This window comes from Leuresthes tenuis, unplaced genomic scaffold (genome assembly GCF_036924035.1).
Source record: "Leuresthes tenuis unplaced genomic scaffold, fLeuTen1.0.hap1 SCAF_16, whole genome shotgun sequence".
Taxonomy (NCBI): domain Eukaryota; kingdom Metazoa; phylum Chordata; class Actinopteri; order Atheriniformes; family Atherinopsidae; genus Leuresthes; species Leuresthes tenuis.
In genome coordinates, this window is record NW_027325370.1 from 31979387 (window position 1) to 31991778 (window position 12392).

General features: G+C 40.1%; 1 protein-coding gene across 1 annotated transcript in view; it reads left to right on the forward strand.

The window, feature by feature from the left end:
* Nucleotides 1-10766, forward strand: part of tcea2 (transcription elongation factor A (SII), 2) — a 33046-nt gene extending 22280 nt beyond the window's left edge. Inside the window, exons 4-10 of the mRNA XM_072366932.1 lie at nucleotides 348-438; nucleotides 594-757; nucleotides 2094-2149; nucleotides 4413-4568; nucleotides 8576-8722; nucleotides 8792-8863; nucleotides 10435-10766. Coding sequence (XP_072223033.1) covers nucleotides 348-438; nucleotides 594-757; nucleotides 2094-2149; nucleotides 4413-4568; nucleotides 8576-8722; nucleotides 8792-8863; nucleotides 10435-10443 — 695 coding nt within the window. The 3' untranslated portion in view covers nucleotides 10444-10766. The remainder of the gene's footprint in view (nucleotides 1-347; nucleotides 439-593; nucleotides 758-2093; nucleotides 2150-4412; nucleotides 4569-8575; nucleotides 8723-8791; nucleotides 8864-10434) is intronic.
* Nucleotides 10767-12392: the final 1626 nt, after the last annotated feature.

The window sequence follows — 12392 nt, forward strand, 5'->3', positions numbered from 1 at the left end:
TTTCAAGAAGGCCAGGTAATCTGAGCTGCTGTTTGGTGCACACACAAACAGCAGTCCGAAAGCTTCCCTCCTGTGATTTTCAGCCGCAATGAGGCGTCCCTCTCACTCACCAGGGTGAACTCCAACACTGATGCGCTCAGCCGGGGGCTTGTGAGTATGTGAAGCTAGAGGTGCTGATTATTTTTGTCCATCTTAATTCCTGTTGCTTTGTTAGAAATTATGAGGAAAATGAATCAAACTTCAAATGTTTTTGTTTTCTTCTAACTAAACAGTTTAAAACCAAATAAACTTGAATCTATAATGATGTCAAACCTTAGTTGCACTGTGTGTTGTGTCTTATCTGACAGACGGTTCAGAAGGGAAGTCGGAGGAGAAGAAGGAAGGCTCTCCTATGAGGTCTTCATCCACCCCTAAGGACTCTTTCAGCAGTGATAAAAAGTCTGTCACCCGGCAGAGATTTCACTTACCTCTTTCCTCACATGCGAATCAGTCTTTGATATGTTAATTTGGTATTGTCTTTAATAACTGTGTCCTTAGAAATTCAGTCATTTCAAACTCATCCTTCTTTCTTTATCATCTCACCTCCTTCCCAGTAGTGAGAGGTCTGGGGATGCTCCCTTAACCCCGACTACTCCAACCACTCCCAACACAGCCGCCCTCCCCCCTCAGGTTACCTCTTTCCCTCCTGCCCCCGTCACCACCGACAGTGTGCGCAACAAGAGTCGAGAGCTACTGTTGGCCGCCTTGCAGACTGGAGGTGAGAAATACTTTTGTGATTTTAACACTTCCACAATCCAAAACGTGTAGAAGACTAGGATGTTCTGATATTTCCACACAGAGCTTTAAATAACTAGTAAGATAACTAGTAAGTTGGTGACATAGCAGCACAGTTATGTTTCTGCATTTAGCAGACGCTTTTATCCAAAGCGACTTACCAATGAGGATATAACATTACAGCTAACATCACAGCTAGCAATAAGCTACATAGAAGGAAACCACTAGTCAGTCTCTGTCAGAAGTGACAGGGGTGACAGTTAGTGGGTTTACATGATGAGATTAACTGGATTATAGCTACAGTTGGGTTCTGCTCCTTATCTGAGGGTAATTATCCTTTGTTACATGGCGGTGAATGTATCGAATCACTGGCACAAAGCATGCAATACCACAGTAGATAGGTGGCGCTGTACCCATTTCAATTATCGCTAACAGAGCCACTTCCTGTTGAACTCAGGCATTCGAGAAAGATGGCGAACGAAGAGCAAGATGAAGCTACGTCCCTCTACATTTGTGATGAGCTGGTTATGGCACAAACGCGATGCACAACGGCGCATTCTCCATCGCGTTGTTTGTTTCTTTCTGACGGCGGCGACAACAACAGTAATATCGTCTCCTTCCACTTCTGGGTGACGATCGTGGGAAAAAGTCTTGAGCATGCGCAGAACGCTCGATCGTATCCACTGTCGTCTCCAGGCACGTTAAGTGGGCAATCGGATCGAGTTATCCCAGGGTATTAATTTGATCGCAAGTAACCCGATCCGATTCGATTTCTTGTCGGATTAAGCTTGTTACATGAGCTGAATAACTCAATCTTATTGTAATTTAGCCATTAATCCGATTCGATGGCCCGCATTTAACCGCACTGTTGAGATAGAGGGAAGTCCAGAAAGAGAGAGTGCAGTAGAGGGGGTAGGGAAGTACAGGGTAAGTGCTAGGATAGGAGATGCTCTCTGAAGAGCTGGGTCATCAAGAGTTTCTGGAAGATAGACAGGGACACCCCTGTTCTGGTAGCGCTCGGTTACCTGTTGCGAGCAGAACAATACTCCTACTTGCCTGTATGAGGTACAGATCTCTTACATTTCAGTCCATTGTTATTTTTATCATCTGACTAGTAGTTTGTATGTCAACAAGAGTACTCACATTAAAATTTTACCAGATGTGGGGTATGGCCCAAGTGGAGTGAAGGTATGCTGTTTCAGGCTGCTCCACCTGACACAAACGGATTCACTGGATTTTAATGTGGGTTTCTTTATTTGAAAATTGTGTGTATCTTTTTATTTGTCTGAAAATAAACAGGAATGTTTTGTGTGTTTCAGATGACTACAAGACCACTGAAGTCGACTGTGAACATCTCGCAGCACAAATTGAAGAGCATATCCATTTGCTTCATCAGTGCTTTTCAAACTTTTGTCTTTAGTGGAAACTTTTGTCTTTGTCTTTTTCTTGGTGACAGTCTCATCTTAGAAAATAAGGAATTAAATGTAAACATTGCAGTTAATTTACCTCCTGGCACATTACAGTGGAGACTCAGAGTTGCATTGATTCTGTTAAGGCTGAACTGAATACTGCATGTCTATTCTGAGATACCCTAAAATAGTAGAACTGATGAGAATCACGAAGAATAACGAGTTACATTTGACATCTTTTACATATTGACACAAATTTTTTTTCTGTTCTAAAAAAAAAAAAAAAAAGGCAGGGAGTGAAATAGCTATTAGCCTTTTTCACAGATGCTTCTTCAAGCCCTTCACTGTGTGTAATACAGAGATGGAACAGGGGATCAAAGTTGATCTGGAGCTGGTACGTCTCTGGTAGGAGGCTCAGCTGATTCCACATCAGCAACTTGATGTGTAAGGACACGGTCATGAATCATCTCTGTGTGCCATCCTTCTATCCATTTTCTATACCCACTTAATCCAGGGGGCTGGAGGCAGGATACACCTTGGACAGGTTGCCAGTTCATCACAGGGCACAGAGACAAATGAGACACTCACAATTTAGAGTCACCAATTAACCCGATGCAAAAACCATGCATGTTTTTGGGCAGAGTACCCAGGGAGAACATGCAAACTGCACACAGAAAGCTGAGATTGGAACCTGGAACCCGCTTGCTGTGAGGCGATAGCGCTACCCGAACAACATCAGGTTAACAAGGATGTCTTTTTTCGTCTGTGAGACAAAACCAATATCTAAAAGAGGCTGTTGACTGAGGACTGTGTGAGAAAACACATTGTACATGCAGGTACAGCTGTATTCACTGTACAAATGTTGTTTTTAAGTTTTTTTTTTTTTTTTTTTTTTTTTGTCAGATGATGCTTTGCAAAAAACAACCCCACTTGAGCCTAGTTCAGTGTATAGTTGCAGGAATGATTCAGTCAAACCACATTATCTGGGTGTGTTATTCTGGTTTTGAAGTCAGAATGGATTCTTTAGAATTTCAGCTGAACTACAAAATTTTACAAACATTTGAAAAGTTGGTTGAACTAACTTAATTGTTTTTTAATTATTTGTGTTGCTGTGCTAAACTTCATGACTGGCTCTGATGCTGCTGCCTCAACAGATGGCTGCAAAGCATAATGCCCTCTCCACAACATGCTCAGAGAAGGTATTGTGGTGTAGCCCCAGGTGTCCTTACGAAGTACATTCTGCGCTGTCTGCTCTTGCAGGCAGCTTTGGTTTCGCATTTCTTGTTGCACCAAGGTGTCTGTAGTTCTATACAATCGCCATCCCTTCTCCCAAAATGGAAATATGGTTTTGATTCTTCCTGGTCCTCCTAAAATGAAGTGATGACCTGTACTTGGTCTCCTGTCCACCACTGATACACCCAACAACTGCAGTCATGCCACAGTTATTCAGAAATTTGTAAAAGAGACATTCACTTGTTTTTCAGTAATAGTGACATTAATGCCATCGGCATATTATTCTCCGGGTACTCCGGCTTCCTCTCACTGTCCAAAAACATCCATTTTAGGTTAACTGGTGACTCTAAAATTGTCCTTAGGTGTGAGTGTGTGTGGTTGTTTGTCTCGTTTGTCTCTGTGTGGCCCTGTGATGGACTGGCGACCTGTCCAGGGTGTATCCCGCCTCTCGCCCGATGACGACTGGGATAGGCTCCAGCCCCCCCCCCCGTGACCCGACCGACGGATTAAGCGGGTATAGAAGATGGATGGAATTAAAGATTGCATTGTATTGATTAGGCTGAGGTTTCCACACAGGTTCACCAGGAAGTAGAATAATTTGTGTCCTTGTGATATTATAACTCTTAATATTGATCTTATAAATGCTAAATTATGAAAATGAATTAGGTCTGTTATTCTAATAATTCATAAAGTTTAGATTTATTTACACCTTTAAAAAAATCCTCAACCTCTTTTTAAATTTTTGTCAATGTTTTGTAATAACCTTACATTATTTCTAAAATCTAAATCTAAAAAAGCCACACTTTTATACAGTTGTTACTTAACACACTCCTAACAAGTCCTAACTCTTACTCCCAGTCAAAGCTCCATATCACTGAATGTACAAGGCAAGATTCCGAGGACCATCTGCTTTGATTTTGTGCATATCCATGTATGCTCACGTGTGTCTGCTCATTCATTAGCCATGTTTTGGCCCTTGACTGTTCATTGTGCTCACAGATCTTCCAGGAGTTTAAGTCGACAGATATGAAGTACAAAAGCCGTCTACGAAGTCGCATCTCTAATCTGAAAGACCAGAAGAATCCAGACCTGCGGCGTAATGTTCTGTGTGGAAACATCTTGCCTCAAAGCATTGCCTGCATGACAGCAGAGGTCAGTCATGCAGACATTTTGTGTTGCCCTTCTTCAAAGAATTGTTGGTGAGGTCTTTGGGAGGTTATTTTTCTTCTGACAGTCGACCAGATTCGACAGAAATTTGATTTAATCAGCTCTGAATCATAACACGTCACTTTAGGGCACTTTACATTATAAAGTTACCTCATAGTATTACAATAAGGGGGGTGGGGGAGTCTTTGATATTACATTATATATAATATGTTATATTTGGACTCAGAAGTTGATTTCAAGATTTTTTTTGTACTGGTCTAATGTTCACTTCCTCATGTCCCTTTACCCAAGTGGTTCAATTCAGCTTAGTTAGACCACTTTTATTTCTGTAAAACCAACTCACAGCATCTCAAGGTATTAAATCCTCTTCAGTTGAATTAGAAACAGAAGTCTCCAAACATCCTCCAACAATATGCTTCTAAATCAGGTGCTTCTCAACTGAAGGACAAACTATCAAAGAATGAAAGCAGGTTACAGTCCACTGACTCTTATGCAAGTTTTTAAAAGTGCAGGCAGACTAAAATTTCAACACAACTGTATCTTCACCAGAGGACTCATTACAAATGTTCTGTTTGCACTAAGAATAAGTGAGAATAATTTATTCCTCCTCAATAGTAATTTGTCTGCAGCAGTTTGGCCATGAGGGCTGGAGACACGGTATGGACCTGATGTCTGGTAGCTGAAGAACCTCTTGCAGCTATGGGAAGTCTTGATCTTCTTCCCAGTAGCAATCCTCATAAGAACCATTTTCTTCACATTTATGAGTCTAATGCTCATTTTAATGCTTTGAAGTAGTGATGGGCTAACTGTTGTCTCTCTCTACATAGTTCAGTTGTTCTTTCCAATAGAAACTTTATAGCCAACAGGAATACACTGTTGGGCAATGTAAGACATGATTATAAAAAGAAGGCAGTGAAGGTCAGCCACATTATCTGACATGAGTGAGCTCATAATAGCACCTGTTCCTATGGAAATGCTCGCCAGAGCAAAATTTTTTTACACTGAATGCTAATATAATGCAGAATTTATTTTTTTTTTTTTCATATTTTTTTTGTCTCTTGTCATTCCAAAGGCTCAAACATATGATCCTCAGCAGCATTTCCTGTTTCCTAGTTGAGAACAATACCTGTTGAACCAATCTACTCATCTGGCTTTTCTGTTGAATGAAAGCTATACTGTATGGCATCCATATGGAGAAAAGGAGCTGTTTGAAATACAAATCAGATGCATTCCATCCTCTTTTAGAAGATAATTTGTATAAGAATGAAAATGTACATCGTGTTTCATTGAAGCCTTCATCCAATCAGTCCAGAATCGTGACATCACAAAGGAGGTTCCCAGCTGATGCCCCCAGGGGGAGCCATGGCAGCACCTGACCTGTCCTGACCACAGCCACATTGATCCCACAGGATTTTAATGCCTTGTGACATGGTGGTGCTCTGCAGTGCAGGGTTGACTGTAGCTCAGGAGGAGGCTGAGCAGGATGGTGGTTCAGCAACACACTTAACCCCACTATCATCAATGTGTGAATTAGGGCTGTAGCGATAGACTAATAAAAGATACGATACACGGCATTCAGTGATACGATACAATTTTATACGATTTGATTCAATACGACTTAATACACAACATTTTCTGAAAGATTTTAAAGGGACAGTGTGATTTGACATGAATCGTTGCTGATTGGACTGGTGGTCCGTCCTTTGAACCAGACGGAAAACACCGCCAGACAAACGGAAACAAACAAACATGTCACAACCGTGTCTTCAGCGTACGCAGACTCATGTTTATGTTGTGAATATTACATCAACAATCTGCTTGTTTTACTTTCTAAATATCATATACACAAATCCAAATTCTCTAATCACAAACCATCTTTTTAAATTTTTGAGAAGGAGCTCAAACAAAACATGACAACAATCCTACATTCTATAAACAGAAAAGCCATCAAAACCACTGAGCTATGCACTTTATATGAACTAATTTATCACTGTTTTGTATAATGTGACACCCCCCCCCCCCCCCCAGCATTGTTTTGTATTATGTTAATGTTCTGTGTTTTCACTAATTGTAACCTCTGACTTTTCAATAAAGTTAAAAATCGATATCCGCGGCTGAAAAATCGATACTTGATCGGGAAACAAAATATCGATATATATCTCGGTATCTATAAAATCGCTCAGCCCTAGTGTGAATGTGTATTATAGAGTTCAAAGTAAACGAGAGGAAAAACACTGTGTAGCTCGCAAGACTGTATAGACTAAAAAGTGATGTGAATTTGGTTTGTAGTGTTGAATTGCATTTAAAAGTTGTACAATCTTTCTAACCAGCATACATTTCAGGATCATATGAAGTCAAATGCACACCTTTTCCTTGAGGTTTAGCCCAGCCACCCTCCAAAGGAAACTCATCTCAGCTGCTTTTATCTGTGATCTCATTCTTTTGATCAACCCCCAAATATTGGGTTGGGACGAAGATTAGAAAGCTCTGCCTTTCGGCTCAGACATTCCTTTACCAAAATGGATCGCAACAGTGCCCTCATTACTGCTGACAAAGCCCCAATCCTTCTGACCATCTCTAGCTCCAACTTTTTAACGCTCATGAACAAGAACCTGAGATATCTAAACTCATCTGTTTGAGGCAGAGGCTTATCCCGGAGGGAAAGCTTTATCCTTTTCAGTTTTAGAACCATGGCCTCAGAGGCCGACTTTCATTCTGGCTGCTTCACATTCAGCCGCGAACCATTCTAATGTGTGCAGAGGGTAATTGCCTCACGAAGCCAACAGAAGTACATTATCTGCTAACATTTTTCCTGAAGCTTTCCAAACCAGACACTCCCCAACCAGGCCTTCAAATCCCGTCCATGAACATCGAAACTCGCAACGTAAACAAGCATGACGTTGTGCCAAGGAAACAGACACAGATCTCGCTTTGATTATACAGGGACCTAATAACCCCCCAAAAGTGAATATGGTACCCTGTACTTCTGCAGCAACCTCCACAGAATCTTTCGGTGGACATGGTCATCAAAGATCTTGATGGCCCAACCAGAATGTCAAAGTCTTTTGACATTTAGTGATGATTCTCTAACAGAGTTTGGAACTATGTTGAGAGCTTTGAGCCATTTTTGCCTGGAACGACTTTTATGTACGCTCCTTTTATACTCAATCCTGACACCCTCTGCAGTCACCAATCATTCTGTTGGTTATGAAATCTTTCAGAATGCTGTTACGTGGTATATTCTATAATACATAATATTCTTATTTTTTAAATGGTTGGTTAATGGTTGAAACAAATTCCAAATATAAGTTTAACCCTTCGGAGTCTGTAATATAAATACCCCTTTCTGCTATATCTATTCATAATCAACATTTGAAGGCACTTCATGTAACCTGATGCCCCGTTGCATTGAAAGCACTAACCCACGATCCAGCCAAGAAGTTGGTGCGTACTAACTAACAAACCGATAATAAGCTCAGTAAATCTCAAAACCCACTGCATACATGACAAATGTTGTTTACACAAAAAAAACCCAATGTAAATTGATGCAAAACTTATTTCTGTGATTCAGTTGCGGAACAATCGATACAATGCGCAACGCAAGCACAGGCTCCTAAGGGTTAAATAGAATTTTAGTAGATTTTCTAACTTTTCTGGAAATGTGGTTTACATAATTGTTGTATATTAAAAAAGGATATAAACTATCCATGGAAATCAATCAATGACACAAACACACAGCCACTTTTTATTTTATCTCAGGAAACAATCAATTTTACAAGATGTTCATTGCAGCCACCCACTGGTGTACACCAACAATACCTCAGCCATGTACAACATGCTCAGACACATCATGATGGCATTACATTTCATCAAATAGCCTTGAACAAGACTTGCCTGTTAACTGAAACCATTCCAGTTGATGATGATATCATGAAGCTGTCAACTTGTGGATTCAAAGAAATAATCAAAAGTATGGGTTTGTGTGAATCCAGGAGATGGCAAGTGCAGAGCTGAAACAGATACGAGAGGCTCTGACTAAAGAGTCCATCAGAGAGCATCAACTGTCAAAGGCTGGAGGAACAGAGACAGACATGTTCATCTGCAGCAAGTGCCGTGGAAAGAGCTGTACATACACACAGGTATGGCCTCAAATGCTGGCAAACTGGATTCCTTCACTGTTTTCTGGGGTTATTTTTTGTGTGTTACAGGTACAGACCCGCAGCGCTGATGAGCCCATGACAACTTTTGTTTTGTGCAACAGCTGCGGAAACAGATGGAAGGTGAGGAAATATCTGTAAGAAACTGATGCATATCTAACCAGTGTTCAGGCAAAATATACAGAAAAACTGAACATGCGATGACGACAGCAGTCTTGTAAGCCTGGACTATAATACTAGGTCCTCTGAAATAAAGTGAAAAAATAAGTTTTACCAAAATAAACAAAGCAAAAAGAATCTTGTTAAAAAAAAAAGTGAAAATTCCACAACAGGTGGGTTGAACACTGCATTTTGTCCCGTGTTTAGGGACCTTTTGAATAAAAACGTAGGAAGTCGTGCCACAAGATGGCGGCAGAGACTGTACTCCGGTTCCACTGCTCCCCCTTAACTCTTCTTAAGTCTTCTCACCTTTAGTTTTCACTCGTGCATTGACCTTGTGCTTATTTTTTTCCAAAAATATTTCAGTTGTTTGCTTCACTCTCCATCACCTCCTAACCTCCATCCCCTTTACTTTCATGTTCTTTTCACCCTCCTCTCCTGTATCAACTCTTCCACCTTTTGTCTCCATTTTAGTTCATCCTTCCATTCCTGTAGTATTCTCCAGTTCTTCCTCCCTCCCTTATTTAGCTCTTGGCTCTCGGTGGAGGTGAAGTGTCTAATTTGAGACGGGGGTTTGTGGGAGGTATGTTTTGTTGCTTCTACATAGATAAAAGCAGAAAAACTTCTCATTTTTAAACTCAAAGTTTAGCTTAAATCTAAAGTTGTCTATAGTTCTGGGGAGGAATAAAAATAGGGAAGGATTTAATTTAGGCTTAGATGAGAAACTTCTACTAACAGTTAGTCATAACTATAGTTGCATATCCAGGTTGTTCATTCAAGGAATAAATCTGCTGGAGTCAGAACAGCTCGATTTAATAAAAAAACAAAACAAAACAAAAAAAAACTTTTTACTTCTTTGTTTCTTTACTTTCCTATTTCACATGGTCATGGTCAGTTAAAAAAAAAGCTTTGTTCAGTTCAAAGTTCACTGAAAACGCCATTCAAAAATGTATTTCTCAGTAAACCTTAAACATCACTTATTTCATACACCGTTCAGTGTTGACACTGAATTTACATTGTCAGGATCAAGATGTTGCTTACAGTACTGATGTCATTTACATTTAAAAGTGCATGTTTTTCCTAACAAAAGGCTAAACAGAGCAGTGTTCCACTGTGGTCATCAGCTATTTAAATACTGACATTGTGTCAGACTTGACAGATTTGGTGATTCTTGGTACATTTTAGTGGCACCCTTGACACAGTGTTTATTATTGCAGCTTTTTAAGCTTTGTAAAACATTTAAATGAAATCCACAAAGAAAATTTTATACTAATATATTGCAAAGAGAAATCGGTGCAAACACATTGGCATCGATATGCTGGTGCTCTGCTGGATACACCGCGTGTTCTCATGTGGAGGCGAAATGAATGACGCCCCTTCAGGATAAAGCTGATGAGCGAATGTAAAGATAACCACGGGGGCCCTTAGACTGCTGCGTTTCCTTTATTTCAAACATTTTCATGTGGCTGCAGCTGCAGGTTGGTTTTTAACTACATGCAACCCAGACAGTTTAATTACTCTTTCTTTTTTTTCAGTTTTGTTGAAGAGGACCCACATGTACATTACTCCCGTCTAAAAGTGAACTCCCTAAAATAACTTAATTTGGATTTAAGAATATTATTTTATTTTTGTGGATTTTCTTTTTATAAGTAATACTAACAACTGTAATATATTTGGATGAAAATAGGCAAGTTCATGTTGACTAATGGTTTAATTTGATTTGTATGGAGCACTTATTGTTTATTTATTGAGGTAGATGAAGCTTTATGTCACACTGAAATCCCAGTTGGGCCTTGTGCAGACGGTACATGTGCTTTTGTTTACAATATTGTGCTGCAGCATATTTTTCCTCTAACACTTGTATTAAAGTTGCTCTTGGATTAAGAAAAAAAAAAAAAAAGAATGTGAGATTCTTGTGTTATTCTTGCTGGTTTTATTGCAAATTGTTCTGATAGAAAGTTACAGTCAATGATTTATTTTTTTTAGTGTTAGCATCATTCTAAAATTAGGTTGCAAGATAAGAAACACTTTCTTTAATAGCAAAAAAGATTTCAGTTGATGGATGGGAAGGTTTTATGTCACACTAATCCCATATCTTGGCTTAAAGTTAGGTTAATGACCTACTTGTAAAGGTCTGTTACACATATAACAGCAGCTACAATGGACGTCACAATCTGATATCCTGGAGATCAGCAGAAACGGCACTGTCAATCAATTCTGAGACTCATAAAGTGGTTTTGAACTGTCACAATAACTCTTAATGGATGAGTGTTTAACTAACCACATTTGCAAACACAACCAATAAATGAAGAAGCAGGCTCTTGGTCACAGTGACGTCGGTGGTTTAGAGCCTGTTGACAGAGCTGATGAAAAGTGGTGAGAAGAAAAAGCAGAGAAAGGTCTTGCAGTGTTTGTTGTGGAAACAGAACTCGGCTCTTCCCATACATGAGCATGAGAGAGAGGGGAGGAAGGTGATGAGACACTTGTAAGGCTTTGCCTGTGATACAACACTGTCTGTTAGGTGTCTTCTACCTGGATGGAAAACCAACTGAAGTCGAGCAGTGAAGATGGGTCATAGGATAGCTGGATACAGCAGAGTAAAAAGCAAGTTACAAATGGATGAGTTCATTCAAAATTAATTTAGAAAATTATATTTGTTAACTTGCTGAACTGGCAAATGAGGCTAACCATTGGGACTATAAATCTACCTGACAAATCCATCCATAAAATGCAACTGGTTCTTCAAACCCCCCTTCAGTCATATTACGCCTGTCCTGCAGCAACTCCGCTGGCTTCCTATTAAATTCTGCATCATTTATAAAATGTACTTCTCACCTTCAAGGTCTACATCCTCGCCCCTCTGTATCTTACTGAGCTCCTTCATCCTAATATACCCAGCCATACTCTTAGGTTCTCCTCTGTCCAGCTCATCCACCCACCCGCTTGCTTGTCCACCATGGGGTGGCCTTCAGCCGCTCTGCTCCCCGCCTCTGAAACTCTGCCATAAAACATTCTGATTCTTTCACCTCCTTCACATCCCGCCTTAAAGCTCACCTTTTCAGACAGCAATATTCCCTCTAATCCTAGGACTGTAATGACCTCACTGTTGCTGTTTTTTCCACTATTTTGATAGTCATGTTTTACACTTTGATTCTTCTTATCTTGTCTTTTGTATGGTGACCTGGAGTGTCCTGAAAGGCACCTATTATAAAATGTTTTATATGGTAAGTTGAGGTAAACTTCAACTTTTGCTATATTGTGGATTTAGTACAGTCAAACAAAACAAAGAAATGGTGAAACAACTGTTGGAATACCCCAGGCTGCTGGGAGTGATCACTGTGAGGCTAAAGAAAAGCTAAGGAAATGATCTCGGTGCAAGTTGTCTGTCAAGAAATGCTAACAAAGCTCTTAATATCATCTGAACTGTGGGCACTGAACCAACACTACCCCTGCAAGGTTGCTGCAGGGTGCATGGAGTTTGACATGTTGGACA